The sequence below is a fragment of the Talpa europaea genome, assembly GCF_964194135.1.
Source record: "Talpa europaea genome assembly, chromosome: 4".
In the NCBI taxonomy this organism is placed as follows: domain Eukaryota; kingdom Metazoa; phylum Chordata; class Mammalia; order Eulipotyphla; family Talpidae; genus Talpa; species Talpa europaea.
In genome coordinates, this window is record NC_140070.1 from 76,537,070 (window position 1) to 76,559,437 (window position 22,368).

Here is a 22,368-nt window from a genome sequence, read left to right on the forward strand (position 1 = left end):
AGCAAATTTAGTTTTCTTTTAAAAGAGGTCAAAGATCTAAATCAATAATGAAATAATAATAGTGAATTCAACAATCAAAGTGTTGCCTTGCCTCGGTTTCCAGACATCAGACCTTATAAATCCAGAAAGGAATCAAGCTAGTTGGCTTATTCCTTCAAAGATTGGACCTAAAAGCACATTAACATTCAATAAATATTTCTTGAGTGCCTACTCTGTGCCAGGCAGTGTTCTAAGAATTAAGAATATACAATATTAGCAAACAAAATAGCAAATGCTCCTATGCTCTTCTAAAGCTTATACTGATTTGAAAAGGGGGTTATTCATATGAAATTTAAATCCTTCTTATTGTATACTGTAGCTACTTTTTCTCCTTTTCAATACAGATTAAAAAGAACCTTGGCTGCCAATCCATGTTAAAAAGTCTTTTTATTTCAGACAACATTTTCTCTGGTAACTATATTATTTGTGGCACTATTTCGGCAATTTTCAGATACAGTTATAATTTCATGATTTGTAAAAGAAAACAAAAACCTGCAAAACATATGATGTATTTTGATTTTAAATATACTTTAAGTCTTAGAAACAAATAACAAATGCCAATACAAATAATTATTCAGTCACAGGATTTATCATGAAAAACACTATGAATGCTATTCCATGTCTAAGGAAGGATAGAGACACAGGGAGGTGGAAATATTATATAATTATAGGAGCATGAGCTAAAATTAAGTAAACATTAAATAATTTAGACAGCTTCTTATATAATTAAGTGCCATAAATCTATAACCCATCCCTCAAACCTCCCCTAAGGATTTAAGAGAGTCCTGAAGGTCAGTCAAAGGACAAGGCATGAGAAGGATGCTCTGTCTGCTTGTGATAGGCAGTTCCCCAGTGAATCCGGGTAATCCTACCATAGGAAAATAACTGAATAAGAGTCCCCATGACAAAGATCAGAAAAGGCAAGAACCAGAGAAAGCATGTCTCCAAAATGAGTAAGTCTCCAACATACATACAATCAACCACCCACATTCATTCATGCTACTCATCACAGAATGAATTTTATCAAGATTTTTACAGGTAAATATTCTCTCTGCATTTGCTGACTTGAATTAAATTTCCATTCAAGTACAGAATAGAAATATTTTCTCTATCAAATATTCTGTTTTCCGAGCTTAACATTTACAATTAATCCAATGCTTCTTATATAAAGTTTCCAAAGTTAATATATGTAATAATACAACTGACAAGTTCAGTAACTCACCAACCCAACAAGGCTAAGAGATTCCAATCTGCCCAAGTCCTCTCCTAAGTATCCTTCCCATTTTAGACTGTTTCTCCTACAATTATCATGCATCAGTTTACATTTTAATATTCTGAATCATACTTTGCAAACAGGATAAAAAAATTATAAGTTCATATAAAAACAGAAGGAAATAAAGTACCTTTAATTTGGATCCATGTGGTATTAATGGAGATTTATCCTGCTTTGGTGGGATAATCAGCTCCCATTTCCCATAATCCAGCTTTTTATAAGGATATGAAAATGGATTCCAATCATCTAAAAAATAGATGATATAGTTAATAATAGCAAGATAAGGACTAACGTTTAATGACTTTCAAGCAAAAAAAAAAAATGCTACCTATTTATATAGAATCATACTATTCCTAAGATTTGAATCAAAATATTTCCTAGCCACTAAGAAAATTCAGGTTTTTAATATATGTTTAAAAAAGTATTTGAAAGTTTGTCTTTCGTATCATAAAAATTAATTTTCAATTGTACATCCAACTCTAATACTTCTATCAATAAAAAGAATGTAAAAGAAAATTAATCCTTTTTAAAAAACAACCATGGATAAAAAGAGATAGTTCGGAAAAGTAGAAATGCATTCCAGTTGATTAGTTAAGAGACATGTTATGATAGAAAAAATGATGACAAATAATTAAAATCATATTACATTTACCCAAATTCACAAGTGTGTGACAGAACTGAGAAAAAAAATCTAAAAAGATTTCTCAAGTAAAAAAAGGTGGAAGTTATAAACTACAGGGGGCAAAGAAAAGCAGCTTGCTGATTCTGGAAGAAAGCCAAAATGAACAGACACCCATGTACACATGGAAATTTAATATATAAGAGAAAAGGCATTAAAGTCAGTGAGTAAAGGATATGCTGTTTAATAAGTGGTGCTGGGACAACTGATATCTTTATGGAAAAAATAAATGAAATGGATCTGTACCTAACCACATGCCCAGGTATCATTTGAACACGGATCAATGTTTCTTTCTTTTTGAATTTTTAATGTGGTAACACTGATTCACAGCAATGTTGTAATCATATGACTCAGATATACAGGATCACACTTCTTCAGACATATGTCATCACAGCATACCTATCATCAACATACCAATAGTCCTTCGCAATTAAATACATTAGGCAAAACTGTCAAATGCTTAGAAGAAAATGTAAGGAAATATATTATAATCTTGGATTTAAACACTGTTTATTAAACAAGATACAAAAAGTCCCTGCAAAACTTTAAGGAAAAGCCTAAGATATTTGGCTACTAAAATTATAAACTCACTTTCGTAAACAGATGGATAGACAGAATGACAAGAGAAACTACTTACTAGGAGAATACATTTGTAATGATTATACCAAGAAAAAGAAAGTACCCAGAATGCATGAAGCACATCTATAAGTGAAAGGAAAAAAAAAAAAAGAAAGAAAGAAAAATGATGGACAAAGATATTCAGGAGAGGACAAATAGATATCCAATAAAACCTATATAATGGTGCTCAAGCTTATTCATAATTAAGGAATAATGGTATACCTTTCATGCCCTTTAGGTTAGCAAAAATTAAAAGTTTGAAAAAATCGAGTAGCTAACTTGGCTATCAATTGGTAAAGCAATTTGTTATAGTATAGTAAAATTAAATATATATTAACTTCTGGGCCCAACAAATCTACTTGCAGGTAACAAAGAAATTCTCAAAAATATGCAGAAGAAAGCATCCACAAATGTTCATTAAAAAATTGTTTGCAGAGTCTCCCCGGTGGTGCAGCGGTTGAGTGCTGGGTTGCGAAGCTGCCTGCAGCCTCTGCAGCGCCGGTTCGATCCCTGGCCTCTGGACGAGGGACCCACATGGCGCACAGACCTCTCCTGCTGCCCACTGCTCCCCTCAGCAGTGTACTTCGGTCCATCTGCCTGCTCTGCTCCCTGCTCTGGCTCTGGTGAATTCTCTCACCGTCCCGTACTTCTGACTGTACCCAGTGCTTGTATAAATAAATAGATAGATAGATTTAAAAAAAAAACAAAAAGGAGAATTAAAAAAAAATTGTTTGCAAATGCAAAAAAATGACAGCTATCAAAATTTAAAAATCAGTCACAAAATGGGTAAATACAGTGTGATATGATGAAACAAGTGTATTAAATGAATGGATTAGAGGATATATCAATTATATATAAATAGCCAAAACATAAAAGTTAATTTTCAAGAGGAAGAAGATTACTGTTTGTAATCAAGTTATAGAAATATGCAAAGTAATATTATATAACAGTTATGGATACATATGTATAAAGTATAAAGTAAAAAATATTTTAACAGTTATGGATACATATGTATAAAGTAAAAATATTTTAAAAAGAGAGAATCAAATCTAAACATCAAATTCTATGGTGATTTCCACTGAATAGAGGAAAGGAACACCGAAGCTGGAAAAATATCTACAATATAGGTGGTATACACAGAGATGCTTATTATATTTTCCCTATTTTTTCAAGTCAGCCCTGTGATGCTATATGAACTGGAGTACTGTCACATTATTTCTGAAAGGAAAAGATAATAAAATCACCAGGAAGCTGGTTTGATGCCATGACTTCATCCTTTATACACCATTTTATTTTTTACCCTATCAGCTCTAAGCCTCTTTACCCTCAGTCTTAATATTGGAGGCAGAGTGGGGATAATAAACAATATTTAAATAAAGGTCCTGAACATTTCCCTACCTCCCATCATGAAGACTATCTGAACATGTATAAAGGTATTTTATCTTCAGGAGTAGCCCAACAAGCTCTATGCTATCACATTTTTCTGACTCTAAAAGCCCAACTACATCTCACTTACATATGCATAACATTCCTTTAACCAAAGTAAAGAATGTCAAATGGAGGGAAGAGGAGTTGCTTGAAATAGAAATCGATAAGTACTACAACACTTTAAACATTCACCAGATTTTTTTTAGGCTAGTAACTTAACACAATTAATAAACTTAAGACAAGCAGCAAATCTTTGCCTGGCTAGTTAGATCTGAAAATAAAGGGTATAGTTCATTAGTTCATTCATTAATTTCATTAAATATGTGCTCAGTGCTTAATCTAGGCCTAGCTCAGTGCCAAACTCAAAATCACTGTTCAGGCTGGCAACTTATCTCATGAAGAAAAGGTCATAATGAGTAGTAAAATGCAGGATAACCCAGGACACACTAAAAATTCAACTAAAAAATATTTTTTTGGTCTGAAAGTAAAATTTCATTGCATGGGAAATTTCCATATGCAGATTTCTTTAAGAGCTGTTTCTGAATATTGGTTTTCAGCCTGTAGTCACTTGAGTTTTAAGATCTACTTAAACAAGTAGTGTATTAATATTTGTATGAAGAAAATACTTCTTAATGAATCACATTTTCCTCTTATAATATCTTAAAGGTCTAAATATCCTAAAGCACATTGCTTATTTGTAATTCTGCATAATGATTTTTTTTCTTTCATCTATAGTAGTTTGGTTTTCTTAGACCCCTCCTCCTTATGTTGAAACTCAGGTGTCAACATTCACAGCAGGTGCATTTTATTTGTCAAACTTCAACCTTCAAGATAAGACTTAGAACATCTTCACATATGCCTCAAAAAATAGAAAAAAAAAAAACAAAAACAACTCCATCAAACACCAATGTAAAATATAAAATATACTAAAGACTTCATATGGGAGAGAAAGGAAGATTTACAATGCATACATGCATTTAACAACTTCAAAAAAAATTTTTTTTGTATTGGTTGATTCTCTCCCCACATAAATTTCTCCTTGGTTTTAGAAAGACATTAGACGTGGAATTCTATTTTTTTTTTTTTTAATATTGAGCATCACTGGTTTACAACATTGCTTGTGATTTAGAAGTATCGGATCTCTCCCTTTGGGTGTTGTTACTGTGCCACACTCACCATAAAAAAACACCATAGTCCTCAGCCATAGTACATTATGTTTGTTCTCTCCCGATTTGTTCTCTTCCTCCCCCTCAGTTTTATTTTACCTGACCGTTTGTTTTGTTTCTCTCTAGCTCACTTACATGTGACTGTGACACCATACAGACATGTCTGTCCTTCTGAGATTTCACTTTGCATAGCCCCTCCAATCTCATCAATGTTGCAAATGGCAAGATTTGTCTTTTTTTTTAATCACAGCTAAGTAATATTTCATTGTGTATATATAACACATCTTCTCATCCACTCCCCTGTTTGGGGGGACTGAGGTTGTTTCCATAGCTTGACTACTATAAATATAAACTTATATAAATATAAATTTATATAAATATAAATTTCTCTTAAGTCATGGAATCACCAGTTTTTCAACTCTTTTTTTTTTTAAAGATTTATTTATTTATTTATACAAGCACTGGGTACAGTCAGAAATGCGTGAGGGTGAGAGAATTCACCAGAGCCAGAGCGGGGATCAGAGCAGGCAAAAGGACCGAAGCACACTGCTGAGGGGAGCAGCGGGCAGCAGGAGAGGTCTGCGCGCCATACGGGACCCTCCTCCGGTGGCCTGGACTCTCCTCTGGTGGCCGGGGAGCAGCCGCGGATCAAGCCGGTGCCGCAGAGGCTGTGGGCAACTTTGCAACCCAGTGCTCAACCGCTCTGCCCCTGGGGAGGCCCAGTTTTTCAACTCTTGATTCTTACTCCAGTCATTGTTCAGCCTTGAATGTCCTCACTCTTCTTCCTTGATTAACTAATGCTGCTTCCTTCCATTTCAAAACATAGACAGACACCAACCAAAATACCAAATTCTACTATTTCATAAAGTTTCTCACTAAAGTGGGTTTTTCCAACATAGCTAAGAAGATGTCCTTTTCTCCATAGGGCACACAAATGTAAGTCACAGAAACAAAACAATCAAAAAAAATCATAAGATTTGGAGACCTGTTCTCAAAAACTTAACATTAATGCTTACTTAAGAAGAAAGAACTATCTTTAGCAATATCTGACTACAGAAATCAATTGTAGAAGGAGACAATTAAAAATAAATTAATATTAAATGTGTAATGTTAGATTAAAAATAAATTAAATGTAAATTATTTTGTTTTTAAATAGAATTGGATTTAGACAAAGACAGAAGGCAAAATAATAAAATTTAAAAGACAAATTTGGGTGAAATTAATGTCTTGAGAAATAAGTCAATACACATTATTCCTAAATATAATTGAAAATAATGGTTCCAAGCCAAATCAGAATATATATGAAGAGCACAACTGTAGAACCAGATTATTGAAACATTTTCATGTTAATCCTGAATGATCTACAGCCTGAATATACAAGACACAATTGATTTTCATTGATTACTTAATGCAAATAGTTTGCATCCTTATGTAGGCCTCAGGATAGGACCAAATGATCCCAATATCACCTGGCATGATTATTTCTTTCTCTATTAAGCACAGATCTACACATTCAGATAGACCCGCAGTTCTAACTCACATCTGAATTACCTTGGTTTGTTAAAACAGATTGCTGTGTCCTACCCTCAGAGTTTTTGGTTCAGAGGATCTGAAGTGTAGTCTAATTATCTGCATCACAAGTTCCCAATGATGCTGATGTTACTGGCCTAAGGACCATATTTTAGAAACAACTGGCTGACTAAAGCTGTGTGTTCAGATAATCTCTACTCATAGTTTTATGTGTGATTTTCTAGAAAAAATTAGATTTATGGACTACCAAGTAAATGTTCTAAATCACAGACCAAGGAAATTCTGAAATGGAAACCTTCACTAATAATCCTTCAAGGCAAATATTGCTCAAATAAAATGTAGGATTTAAGATTTGGGACTCACAGAGGATAAAGCCCAGAAAGATGGCCAGTGAAATAAAGATTATAGACAGATCTGAGGTATTAAGGAATTTGAATGAGAAAAGGCAAATAATAACAATTTTAACATAACTGTACTATGACTCAATATATGGTTACCAGTGTCTACAGATAATATGTTCTATAATATTTTCACTAAGATATTACTTTGTTAAAAAGCATAGATCACTGAGCACAAAATAAAAATTTGAAAGCTTTTATCTAACAAAAATGGCACTGAGGTTTTTAAATGCTTACATATCTAATCATCTTTACTTTGCCTCATTTCCTGCCATAACCAAGACAGTGATGGCTTAAGGGTTAGTTACCCTCCCCCAAATAATGTATGTTGACTATTCTAGTTTAGGTAATATTTTAAGAATAGGTTTTATGCTTGTAGAAATTTTTCTATTACATTCCCTAAGACATTTGATGTTTATCAAGTTGGAATAACCTGATTTCTAAAGCAAACATTTTCTAAACCAAACATTTTCCTATGTATTTTGTTATTAAAAGGCTGAACTTCATTATCATCTTTGATGATGCAAAAGATTGTTTGTCCATAGACTCAAAACCAGCAGACAAAATTCAATCAAGATAAGGAAAAGAAATGATACGTGATGCATAGTTTAATATGAACAGCAAACACACTCTCAGCACAGGCGATCAAACATTAACTAAGGTCACTGCATCAAGCACACAGACTCTATATTTATCTCAAACCCAACAACCTTTCTTTTTCTAATGTAATAATCCTCACATAAAATTCTTAAATGTCAGCCTACTTCAAATATCCCCCAACTCTTTAACTCACAGTGTTTCTCTTCATCAGTACTTAGCCACCTCATTTCTATAGGTTTATGAGTCTAACACAAATTCTCCTTACCCACGGTTAAGTGGTTTCAACTTACTATGCAGTGCCTTATACCTCTGATGCACATCATGATGTGCTAAAGAATAGGGTCAACACTTGGGCCAACCCCTGCCACACAGAGTCCTCACCAAGCAGGGAGGTAAGAGCCCTATGAATGCAAGCCGGCAGCACTAAAATAAGGTCCATGTTGGCCTGTGTGGCAGATGTCAGTCATTTTCCACTCCAGTGACTAACCCTTATGCCATACAGTTGTTAATTATTTAGAATATCACTTTCTTGAAGCAAATAAATATCTTTCCTCATCATAGAACGTTAATTGTTTCAAGCTGCATATCATACAGAGTTTACATAGAATTATAATGCAAACTTTAATTTTGGGATTTTATTTCTCTCCTGAGCAGAAAGTATCATTCAGATCCCAGGAAGTTATAACACCCAGAAATGGAATTTCCTGAGGCACTGTCCTTACTTACCTAGGATGACACTTTTGTTTAGTGTTTTTAATTTCTTTATGTTTTCCCCAGTTAGGTACCTAGGAATCATCCTTCAACTTCTGGTGCCATGGGAATGACCTTTTAAGACTCCCAGCTTTATATCTGGAGATATAGTGGGAAAACTACTAATACCATATAGTAGTTTAGGTTAGGTATGCTTTTCAAAAGCAAAATCTAGACTAAGTTTCACTAACATCAGAACCAAGGGTATACTGGTATCTCACATGTTAAAGAATCTATGATACACAACTCTCTAGAATCAGGGAGAAAAAACAAATCATCTAGAGCTTCACTTACTAAATTGTTCTTTAAAACATGCACAGAAGAAAAGGGCCCCAAGATTGAAAACACTGTAGCAAATGTGATTTTAAATAGCATTAACCATGTTTCTTTATTATAGGAATAATATATATATGTTATATTTTACAAAAGAAATGGAGTGATAAATGAATGTATGTAATTGTTTATCAGTGTAGAAAGCATTAAAATATAACCCAAAATTTGAATCAAAATGATTTAGGATTGCACCTTGTTATATTTTGACTATAGAACTAGTTAAACAATTCTTAAAGTTAGAAAATTTAGTAAGTCAAGAAGGGAGGAAAATAAGGAAAGAAAAAGCCCTCAAAACAAAACAAACTGCAATTTTAATATGATGGTATTTGGAGGTTGGGCCTTTGGGTGGTAACTAGTTCATGTGCATAGAACCCTTGTGCATACAGATAGGGCCTTCATAACACAAATCAAGAGAAAGCTCCGTTCCCTTATGTCATGTGAGGACACAGAGAAAAGACTGTTTTCCATGAATCAGGGAGATGGCGTTCAACAGACATTGAATATGCTGGGGTTTGATGTTAAACTTCTCAACCTCCAAAACTGTGAGGAATATATTTCTGTTGTTTATAAATCACCCAGTCCCTGGTACCATTAGAGAAGCCCATATGAACCAAGAAAAAGTTCATCTCTATTTTTCCACATACTAGACATTTCCATAATAAGAACTGTGAAACGGATGTTATAGTCTCTGTGCACAAATGCTTGTTCAAATCTGTTTCCTTGCTATCAAAGTAAAAAGGTCATCTTATCAAGCAAAATGCATAAAGTTTTAATTTATTTATGGATCTAATACACATTAATAAACTGCTATCTGGATAGGCAGCTCCAGCTTATTCTTCAGCCAGAGTATATGAGAATGTTCCACTACCATCTCTTCCTCAACACCAGGGATTATCATTTTCATAACAAGGCAGGCTGCCTTGCTCACCCGCTGTTCACTAAGAGAATTAAGCCCTTAAATCCTAAGGATATATTGTATGCAATAAATTAACATTTATTTAATGCATCTAGAACAGTACTTTTATGTACCATACTCAGGAGAAATTTAAAAATGTTGTTCAAATCATTGCTTGTATTCTGTGGATCATACACTCAGAAGGCATGAGAAAAGATACTTCTCATCATTAACTGCTACAGACAACTCTTGGTACACAGTGTTTTCATTCTTTACAAAACAGATTCTAATTACAACATTTGATTATTCTCTAAACCTACTTTTATTTGAAAGAAATCAGGGGTGGGTATTATATTTTCTTGTAAACTTTTTGCATATTTGTGCCACAAAAATGAATTTGATAATTGAGCTTCTTTGTGATCTAATATTTCAGCCATCGATCCACTCATTTATTTATCTATTTATTTTAAGCAGTATATACCACACAATTTCTCAAAATGGATTTTGTGGAAAACTCCAATGTAGGATTTATATAAAACATGAGAAAACAGAGCTGCTCTGCTTCAAGTGCAACCTCCTAGTTAGGCATCCTCCCCTCCTCTTAGATTCTCTGTCAGAACCTGCCACTGGGAAATCAGCTCTATCTTTGTCGATGTTCCCAGATAACTGAAAATACAGATACCTGAAAATACAGATACCTGAAAATTTATTCTTCTTCAAAATTTATTTTTAGTTTACTTGATCCATTACAATGTTAGGATATATAATTAATAATATACCTATTTATATTAATCTTTACTAAGTCAAGGATGCATGACAATCATTAAAACAATCACTAAAGGAAAAAGAAAAATATCAGATGGTTTCACTTGTAACAGGAATATAGGGGAACCAAATAAGACATCGGTGTAAAAAAATAATAATAACAGTACGTAACACAACAAAGCAAAAACAGACAATTATAAACCACAGACATACTGCAGGGGACAAAGAGGAAGAGGGATAAGAGGGAGGGAGGGAGGAGCACAGGAGACTGTGGTGCATGGGTGTCTTGGGGAAGGAGATTCTATGGGGACTCAATCTGAAGGGGTGGGGGGAAGCAAATATTGTCTAAAAAATTTTTAAAAAATGATAAATCTTAAAATAAAAAATAAAGTTAAAAATGAAAAAATATATTAAAAAAATGGATACTCAAGGGAAAATAAACAATCACTAGAAGAACTGCAAAATAATGTACAGAGCTAACAGAATAGGTAAACATAATCTTTAAAAGATAGATGATTATCCCAAAAAGAAAGCCAAAAAGGAGAGAAAAATGCACAAAGAATACCTGGGGCAAAGAGGTAACAAATAACGGGTTACCAAATTTAAATCTAAATATAGGAGTAATTATATAATACATACATACCTATTAATATTTCATTAAATGAAAAATGTCAGATTGGGTTAAAAAATAAATATAGGCAATGGTAATAAAATCTAGAAGATCACATATTCACATATGGTATCAGAATTCACATATGGTACAATATGGTAATAAAATCTAAAAGATCTAGATATCCAAGTATCAGAAATTCACATATGGTGCAGCAGATCTCTCTTATGTCATCCACTGCTCCCATAGCAGTATATTTCAGTAGATCTGCCTTTTCTGCTCCCCACTCTATCTCTGGTGAATCCTCTAAGCCCCCACAACTCTTATATGCATAAATAAATAAAACTAAATATTTTTTTAAAAAATAACTGAAAATAAGCAGTGTCTGTGATTTAGGGGAGATCATTTCTTGTTTGGGTGGTTAAACAGAATAGAAAATAAAGCAGATAAGAAAAGAATTTAAAAGAATTGAATGTGGTCAATACCATCTATTACTATAGAAAGGTCAAGTAAGGAAAAGATAACTAAATTAAGGAGAGAATGAAGAATGCATGTGCCTGAGGTTACTATTATTTCTCTACATTGTTTTTCTCTTATTGCAAAAGAAATTTATACTCTGTATACATACAGAGTATTCTATACTCTGTATAGAATAAAAAAAGAACAATTACACACTAAAATATGCATAAATCCATATACCCCAATATTATTAATGCTTAATATATTTTTCTCACTTTTATATTGGTATTTCTATGTGTATATATATATGTATCTCCATAATATAACTATATATATACATATATGTTTATATATACACATATATACACACACATATACATATACGCACACACACTTTAACTTACAATTTGTAACCTTTTGCATATACTACATGATCAGCATGTAGTTTCCTTCATATTGATTTATGGCAGTAACTGATCAACCTGATTGCTTTTGAAAGTTAAAAATTTCCAAGTTCCACCCTGATCCTTGAATTAGACTCAGGAGTAGGTCTGTACTTTTATAAAGTTCCCTACATTTTTGCTATGCAGACGCAGGTTGCGTAGCCAGTGATTTATTTACAATATCATGTTGGAAATCTGACAGAGAATTGAGGGAGAGATTTTCTTTAGTTCTCCAATATCTTAAGTAAGGAGAGATGTGTGCAATTTGAAATGTATAAAGAAAGCAGCAGAGGGAGAAGCTGACAGGAAGAGATAAACAGGTAGATTTTCCATACTAAGAAAAGAGAAAGGGATTCAATGTATGAATTTGTGACATCAATTTCTTCTAACTTTTGAAAGCACTTGGAAAGGATGAATATAGATATGGAGATCTTTTTAGGGATATGGTGTGGAAGTTGAAATTTTCCCTTTTTGCTAGTGTCTATTTTCTCTGAAAAGAGCAAATATTATGCTAATGGGAATGAGGTGGCAGTGAAATAAGGGATTCTGAGGAAAATGAAACTGAAATAGTTACTGTGAAGGATGGAAAAACTATTGACCGCAGAGTACACATAGAAGTTTATGAATTGTTAATGGCCATGAACCCATAGCAGCAGTATTTCACAAGAATGTGTGATCTTCTGCAGGATGTCCAAAAGCTGGGCCGGAACAGAGAAATTACATAATTTGATGCAACAAATATTGCAGAGAAACAAAGTATGGTAAATGAACAAGGCTCAAAGGGGAGGAAACTTTTAGGAAAGTTTAACACCAGGAGTCTGGAGAAGATATCAAAGAGATGTAGTCATGTCAGAAAGCATCATGGATCTAGAGGCCTCAGTCAGTCTTAGAATAACTGGCATTATGGAGTTCAGAACAGGAAAATGCTCTATGGCAATCTTTACCTTTAAACACAATCAATTTTGATAATGCTTTACAACACTTCTCTTACGCTTCACTGGCAGTCTCATGACCCACCAAAAAATCTTGATTGATACAACATCACCTTCCATGAGCTTATCAAGATCTTTAAAAAACAGAACCACCTTAGCAGATCCAAAATATGAGTAAGAAAAATGCTTAACAGTTGTTTCACACTGAGTTTGGGACAATGTATTATACAGTATTACTGACGCTGTAATTGACTTATATACCAAGTAAAGGGTATCACTACCCCTGTGAACTTTTTACAGCTGTGAAAATTGATGTCACAAATTCATTCATTTCTTTTATACCACTGATTACATTACATTTATCTGTATCAATCTGCTTTTGACTACAAACTATCTGAAAGTAGGACTCAAATTTTATTCATCTTTGCATCCCAATACATATTCAACAAGTCTTTTACAGAAAGGATAAATTTTCAACTTTTAAAGTCAAATCAAAATCATAAGAAACTTGGCAATTGGAAATTAAGTAAAGAACAGAATTAACCAAAAAAAAAAAAAAAAGCACTTCTTGTATAATTTTGTAAGTGAACATAATGGGAGTTTTTTAATACTTCATTATACATAAGGTAATAAAAATCATCTCTATCTTTAGAAAATAATATACTTTTACTTATTAAAAAGCACAATTCTTCATAGTAATCTTTCCAATTAATATGAATCACTACGTACATTATTAGACATAGCTTTAAAAATTATCGCAATTAAAGAAAAGAATGAATTAACATCTTAAGACTAAATTTTGATATTCTCCTTTCTATCTAAAACTTTTAAAATATCATAAATAAATCATATATGTTGCAGGAGATTTTCCTCTTTTAAGTGGTGATATTTAAGTATATATTAGAATAGGGCCTCCCTGGTGGCGCAGTGGTTGAGCGCTGGGTTGCGAAGCTCCCTGCGGTCTCTGCGGTGCCGGTTCGATCCCCGGCTGCTCCCCGGCCGCCTGAGGAGGGTCCCACATGGCGTGCAGACCTCTCCTGCCACCCGCTGCTCCCCTCAGCAGTGTACTTCGGTCCTTCTGCCTGCTCTGCTCCCCGCTCTGGCTCTGGTGAATTCTCTCACCCTCCCATGCTTCTGACTGTACCCAGTGCATGTATAAACAAATAAACAATAAATAAATAAATAAAAATACGTGCCTCTTTTAAAAAAAAAAAGTATATATTAGAATAATTATTATGGAAAATGTTACAAAATTCTAAGTTTAAAAAGTGTGTATATAGGGCCTCACCGGTGGCGCAGCGGTTGAGCGCTGGGTTGCGTAGCTGCCTGCAGCCTCTGCAGTGCCGGTTCGATCCCCGGCCACCGGCGAGGGTCCCACATGGCGCACAGACCTCTCCTGCTGCCCTCTGCTCCCCTCAGCAGTGTATTTTGGTCCATCTGCCTGTTCTGCTCCCCGCTCTGGTTCTGGTGAATTCTGTCACCCTCCCACGCTTCTGACTGTACCCAGTGCTTGTATAAATAAATAAATAAATATTTTTAAAAAGTGTGTATATATAATATATACATAAACCATTTAAAATTAATCTAACATATATCACCACTCAAAAAGGGTGAATTTTCTAAAAAGTTCAATAGGCTATTAATCTAAAGATTCACAAAATTAGGAGCCTCCCTGGTGGCGCAAGGGGTTAAGCACCACACTATGAAGCAATCCACAGCCTCTGCAGCACAAGTTTGATCCCCAGCCAGACAGGGAGCAGCCTACATGGTGAGGCAGACCTCTGCTGCTTGTCCTCAGCAGTGTGTTTCAGTCAGTCTGCCTGTTCTGTACCCCACTCTGTCTCTGGTGGATCCTCTCACCCCCTGCATCTCTGGCCTATACCCCAGCTCTTGTATGCATAAATAGATAAATCTTAAAAAAAAAAAAAGATTCAAAAATGCTTAATTATCCATATCTAAAACACAAGTGGCATCTAAAATAAACCTCTGTATGTGGTTTCTACTTTTGTAACACACATAGGCCATAATTCATTAGGCTATTTTCCTTCTTTTCTGAAATCCCAAATCCAAGAAAATTGAATCACTTTTAAATGAACCAAAGTGTTTATTAGATCTGTGGGGTGTAAGAAAACTTCAAATGCTACTCTGTGTCATGCTGATATAGGCATAAACTCTAAGGTTAAACTTCTCTCTTTGTAGTACAAGTTTCAATTTGGATTTTAAAAAACTTGAGGCCATCAATTTTCACATTTTTCCCTACTCCCATTTCAGAAATCAGAGTCCCAATTCCAGGAAAATACTGGCAAGTAATCTGGAAACTTAACATGATCAAGAAAAAAAAAAATCTGACTGCCATTAGGCAATTTTATTAAAATAAAGTACATTTAAGCCACTTATTGTTACCAAGTTTTTCTGGCATTTAACTTAATAGCCATTTATCTAAATTCAAACTTTAGATAATAATCATGTTTTTCTTAACTACTGTCCTGACAAGATTCAAAAACTCTAAAATTTAAAACAAAATCATTAAAATATTTGTCACTTTCAACTATTCCTACTAGCCTCCAAGGCTCGGCCTTTTCATCATAGAGAACTCTCTCCCCATCACTGATGCTCTAGGCCAGTGTACTACATTATGAACAGATAAAGTTCCTCCCATCATCTCTTGACCACTGCCCACCTTTTAAATCAGATACCCTCAAGACTGAGAACTCTATGTTGTCTCTGTGGCTTCCCCTCATCTCTACTGAGCACACTGAGGAGATCTCCATAACGATGGAGACTGATGTCCTGCCTAAGAATATGTGGATGCAAGCTCTCCTATGCCAGGTACACTCTCACCACCAATCAACTACAATACCATTTCATATGAGGCCTTTTCAGACCTAAATCTGTGGATGAATACTTTCTACTATCTACTTATTAAGGTTCCCAAAGAAATGAATGAACTAGATCTCAGATACAGCACTATCAATCAAGTGAAACAATAAGAGCTAGTACAGAAATAGCAACCAAAAAGTAATAAGGTAGATATCCCTTCAGCTCTGATGTAGCACCAGGCACACTGCCAGAAATTCAATAGATATGCATTAAACAAATAGTGACTAGGACTATTATATTACATATAATGGCATTTGTTAAAATTGTAATGGTGATATTGCTTACTGTAAAATAAGTACTAAATGTTTGCTAAGAATCCATCTCATTTGTTATCATTACTACTTATCCGAACAGAATGAATTATCAAGAAACTATTCCTAGAATAATATAATCACAAATCATCATTTTAATTGATGACAACCCTGGTTTTGTTGTTTTGCTTTTTTTTAATAAAAGGAAAAACCATCTATGGTTCTCTTTAATGTTTTGCTTTCCTATACAAAACTTTGCAATCATGTTTTGTGTGTGTGATTAAATACTATTGAAATGATTCAATGAATCACCTAGAATAATATAATCACAAATCATCATTTTAATTGATGACAACCCTGGTTTTGTTGTTTTGCTTTTTTTTAATAAAAGGCAAAACCATCTATGGTTCTCTTTAATGTTTTGCTTTCCTATACAAAACTTTGCAATCATGTTTTGTGTGTGTGATTAAATACTATTGAAATGATTCAATGAATCACCTACCCCAAGTTCCCTCTTTCCCTCTAAGGGAGTACACTCAAGTCATACATTATCCTTCAATACCTACTTCAATGTATTTATACACGCACACACACACAAAGATTTGCACATACATTTATTTCTATCTACAGAAACACAAAGTTGTGTGTGTGTTGTAAAAGTTTACATGTGTTTCAAAAGAAATAGCATGTTGAATCAAACATCCTCGACTTGATTCCTCCCTTTCCCTTGCCCACTATATTAATTCATCATCAGGTGTGTTGTCCAATGAGCAAATACAATTTCTTGAAGCTTCTTTCAAGATTAACTTCAGGGTGACCTTGAAAAGTGAAATGCATATAACAAAAACTATCCAGTGAAGCTGTATATTGTAGATATAAATACAAATAGATATAAATACAGTAAGTTTGTATCTGAAAAGTGGTAACAGGAAACATTTGTTTAAAACAAATGTTAATGATATGAAGTTAGAGTCTACAAATACCATAAAAAGAGAAAAGGAAATGTTTTATATACATATTATCTATATACATACTATTTTTCTAGTTTACTTCTTTGAATTCTCCCTGTCTCACAACTCAAAGATAAAGAACTTAAACCATTTTATTACTTATATATATCCACTGTTTTATACATATACAGTGTTACACACAAACTCAATCAACACTGATGACTTACAATTTAGATAGGCAATAATCCCAAAAGTTTAAATCAACTTCTAGAGACACAAACGAGATTCTGATTTACAATATAGGAAGAACTACAGATAACTAATTAAAGGGCATGAACTTTGGATGTCAGTGTTAAGCAGAGCCTTAACAGAATGATTATGTATAGAATATTTGCAACTAAAACTTTCAGTCATTATTTACTAATTATGTTGCTTTTGGCAGGTTATATAACTTTATGATATTGAATTTCCAAGTGCATAAAATATAAAAAACAACTGTCTGCTAAGGAACACCTCCCAGCACTGCAAGAAGAATCTGAAGATGAAGCTCATTTTCCTTAAAGCTCAAGGTCAACAGTTCTCCATCTCAGTGATTATAGTTCAGAGCCAAAATGCCTTGGATGAAACTCTGGCTCTGGCACACATTAGTAAGAGTGAGTTCTGTATTCTAACTCTTAGCTGACTCATCTAGAAACTGAGGTCTGTAATGGCACATACCTCAATAGACCACTGGGAAGATTTAGTAAATTAGTCTATATCAAGCATATATTGCACAGTTAAGTGTTTACTACCTTTTAGATACTACATATCAATCTCCTCCTTGAAAACCCATCTCCCCTTTCTATATTATGATAGGACACTTCCTCAGTTTCTTAATGATATTCCTTCTCTCATGCCTTTACCACCTCTTCCTCATCTTTACACCCCCAAATGTGAGTTTTCAAGGTTCTGTCTTCAGCTCTGTGTTAATATTGCTTCAATGACATGTAAACAAAATACTGAAACATTTGGTGAAGGGGTAAATCCAAGTTTATGAGAAATATTTGATCCCAGAGAAACTAAAAAGTAGGCTTTGCCAGCTACAGTCTAAATATTTCATAAAGCAAAAATTTCTTATGCTTTTAAATTTTGGATAATACTGCCAACAATGTGTCTAGCGAGAGAATCAACACCTTCAAAAATTAAACCTATAAGAAAGAGCACGTTTGACAAACTATGCTTATAGTCTCCATTTAAAGTTTGGAAAATGCCAGACAAAGGCAAAAATGAGTTAGAAATATTTACTGCGAATATACTAGAAGTCAGGCTCACAAAAACTCACAAACACATTGTCATATGATCTTACTTCCTAGGCATCAATGTACATAGCAGGATCTTCCTACAGGTTAGACCGAAGGTGTGAAACAAAATAATTTCAATAATGTCCAGATGAGGATAATCCACCTACTAATAACAGAATGAATTCCAACTAATATGAGTATGTTTTCTTGTTAAACCCCTGAAATGAAAGAACCTAGATTTTCATTGAAAAAAGATTAACAACTCCATAATGCTGCGATTACTTTCTTGGCAATGATGGTATACTTACAGGAAATTTCAGTTTATGATTATCTCACCCCATGGAGAGGAGGATAAGGAGAATACATATGGACCATTTTCTATAGAAACTGTCACCTTTAAAAGAGGTGGGGGGTGAGTAAGAATGAATAAGCTGAGTTTTGACAGAATTTATTTTGATTTAATATGTGCAATTGATTTGAGACACTGGTGCTACTCAGCATGAACTGACCATGCGGGGTAGAAGAGGAGGCAGAAAATTTTAACTCCCAACAAGGACAAAATTATAAAGCCCTTAAGGTAATAGTCCTACTCCTTAGAATAGATCTTAGGAGAAAGTAAGCCAGAAACAGATAAAAATCCCTGTTCTGACTTAATAACCCTTAGAAAAAATGGCTCGGTGAAAAGCTGATTGAGAAGAATCACAGGCTGATCACAGACTGGAACTGCAGCAACAGTTATCAGTTACTCCATGTCTATTCCTCTGGCTTCTTTCAAGCAGAAGAATCAGTCAAATACAAAGCCCAAAATACTACCCAAATGTCATCCACTCAGAGTAAGGGTTCCCCATGTCCTGAAGGCAGGAATGCAGGGCCAATACCAGGAGGCATAATCAAGATTAGCTGACTACAAATTTTCTACATGCAACTCACTTTTTGTTTTTATCAGTGGGTTAGGAGTATACAATTAGATAGGTCCACAGGATGAATTTGGGACACTTGAATTTCCTCTAATTCACCAAAATGGATTATTAATAGCAAAGTTTGCAAATTTGGCCAACAGGTATGCATAATATATATTCTCATTTATGCTTGCTTTCCTACTTTGATAACTTCATTATTCATGTGCTTTCCCCTTTAAAAGATTGAAAGCTCTTCTATTTTTATGTGTTGGACAATACTGTAAATGAGAAAACAGTCTATCAGTTGATAACACCAAGAAATACAACTTATACGACTGAAAAGCTACATTGATGAGGTAGGAGAATTGAAGAGGCAGGTTTACCCTCCCCTTTTGTTCTCAGATTTTAGTTTGTTTTGACAAATTTGATTACTTTCTCAATAGAAAAAAACTAAACCATACTTTGATCCAATACACAGTTATAAAATTCTTTCAGAAACTTTCACTGTAATAGTTCAATTAAAATGTACCTTTTTAGAGCTAAACTTTATAAAGAATCCCTATTAAAGGCAAGTCCCGAATACATGTTAAATACAAACTAAATATAAATTTAATTTAAGATTTTAAACCTATTTCTAACTTAAAGAAAGGTTAAAGCAATCTACTTTTAATTAAATATATCTATGGCAACTTAATTCTAAATCTTAAGGTTCTGCAACCCAATTTCTCATGATAAGAATATTACTAAAACTCATCTGCATTGAATGACAATCTTCCATTCCTCTCAGCTCTCTGAATCCATTATCTCTCTCATGGGAATGAATGCTTTGCTAAGACTGATGATGAATAAGATATATAGGACAAATGATGCACTTTTTCATTTAAAAGACTAAAAAGGAAATTCACTTTAGTCTCCTTTCTGCCTAGTTTCATTAAAATCTAAATACAGCTATTCTAAAAGATTTTTTCTAGCTCAGTTCAGTTTGACAAAAAATGTCTCATGTATCATTTAAATCAATTGTAGATTCTCTGAAAATATACCTTAAAAGTTTCATTTTAACACTTTTGGCTTAAAAATACACACAGAAATTATCGCGAAAATAAGCAATCAAAAACTCATCAAAAAAGTATCAAGAAATAGTAAGTTGTTTAAATAAATATCATTAATGTATATTCAAAGTTTTTTTTAATAAGTCAGAAAGTACTTAGGAAGCCATCTTTATATGATTCATTATTTCTGAAAATGTCTTTATATAATAATGCCTTTTTCTTACAATTTGAAAACAGTCACTGTATATTAACTGACCAGGTTGCAAAAATAACCATGGTTGGGACTTCACTTTATCCTTCTAATAAACTTTTTGATCTGTTCTTCTTGTTGGCAGCATCTCCACCTTCTACAAAGTGGGTGGATTTTTTCTTCATTCTACCACATGGACAAGATAATTTGAGGGATCAGAGGAAGTTCTTTGCCTCAAAAACAGTACAGACTTTCCAACAGTACAGATCTCATGAATAGGATTCTCCACGCAGACGATGCCACATATACCAAGAGATGGAGCCATCAAAGAATTCTATGTTCGGGCAATTGGTTTCTTGTTCATTGTGCCATAACTATGCTTGTAGATCAGTTAATTTGCTGATTTCAAGTAATACATGGCTCCACAATCCCCAACTGAGCTTACCAACATTGTCACTAAAGATGTGGTAAGGGTGAAGGGATTGTAACACCCTTCAGACCTTTGGGTTCACACCACTGATACCTCCGATTCTGGTGGAAAATGCTAATTTGGGTTCCACAGGTATATAGAGGTTGCTAGTTTTACTTGCTGTCCTTGCAATTCAAATCTTAGTTCTGCATATCTGTCTATATTCCTTGTGATAGTGCTTAGCTTTTTCACACATAAATTTCTTCCTTGCCTTTTGAAGCATCTTTTGGGAAAAGTTCTTTCTCAGGTGTTTGATCTTCTGCTCTGTGAAATTCCTTCACTTTGTCTTAATGGTTTCTGGCACCGCAGAAACAGTCTTCTTTGCTAGCGTCTTTACAGTAGCAGAAACTTTGTTTCTTCTCCTCACACGAGTTCCACAGTTCCAGGTAGATAAACAGAAACTATAACATAATATTTTTAATCATTTGTTTTTTATCCAGAAAGTCACACAGTGATGGCCACAAATACTTTGAATAACATCAGAATTTCAATTTAACTTTAATGCTAGATGAGCTTAGACAGATCATCTAATTTATGAGCTGAAAAGTCAACCATTTCCCCTGCCAGATGAGAAGGTTACTGTCCCCTTTTTTTTTTGCACTGGTGAATTTCCACAACTAAGCACAATACCCAGCACATCGTAAATGCTCAATAAATAGCACTGTGTAAGGGAAGGTTGAAGAAGTTGCCACATTTAAAATCCAGATCTTTTCCAGGCTCTTTAACAAGAAGCCTAACAACAACATTTTAAAACAAACTACTTTTTAAAAATCATCATACACCCAAATAAAACTATACAAGCAGTAAATTAGAGCAGCATCTGGGAGATTACTACACCTTTAACAGAGTGAATGCCTTATTTTAAGCTTATATTCTTTATCTCCAGGAACAAAAAAGAAAAACTGGTATTACATGCTCAGAGTTCAGACATATTGGTAACTACAAATACACTGCATTATATTTTAGAAGCCTCTGACAAATTGCCACACAGTTCATTGCTTGCTTTAAGTGTATTAAGAAATAAAGTTCTATCATCTTTTCCCTAAGACCCAGAACCTTTGGTAAACCTGAAACTCTTCCACTTCTTAATATTGGTTACTAGGTTATTCAAGATTAATAAGTTCAGAGAAATACCCAAGGAAAAAAAGAAAGTAAAGTAGAAGAATGGAGGGAAGACAGGAAGGGAGGGAGAGAAAGAGAGCAGGGCAGAAGAGGGGAGGTAGGAAGGGGTACGAAAGCAAGCAAGAAAAGAAGAAACTAATGCAACAAAAATGTTTAATTCCCCTTTGAATAGAAATGTACCTAACACACTAATGTAGTTATTTAAAGAATGTAGGAGTCCGGCCTCCCCTGGTGGCGCAGGCAGTTGAGCGCTGGCCTGCGAAGCTGCCCACAGCCTCTGCAACGCCTGCTCGATCCCCAGCCACCAGCAAGGGTCCCACATGGTGCGCAGACCTCTCCTGCCACGCCTGCTGCTCCCCT

The 22,368-nt window shown here is 34.2% G+C and overlaps 1 protein-coding gene across 1 annotated transcript in view; it reads right to left on the reverse strand.

The window, feature by feature from the left end:
- The window catches only part of GBE1 (1,4-alpha-glucan branching enzyme 1), a gene marked incomplete at both ends in the record, with an annotated part of 250,486 nt that overhangs the window by 173,902 nt on the left and 54,216 nt on the right, over positions 1-22,368 (reverse strand). The window contains one exon of the mRNA XM_084231058.1: positions 1,443-1,558. Coding sequence (XP_084087184.1) covers positions 1,443-1,558 — 116 coding nt within the window. The remainder of the gene's footprint in view (positions 1-1,442; positions 1,559-22,368) is intronic.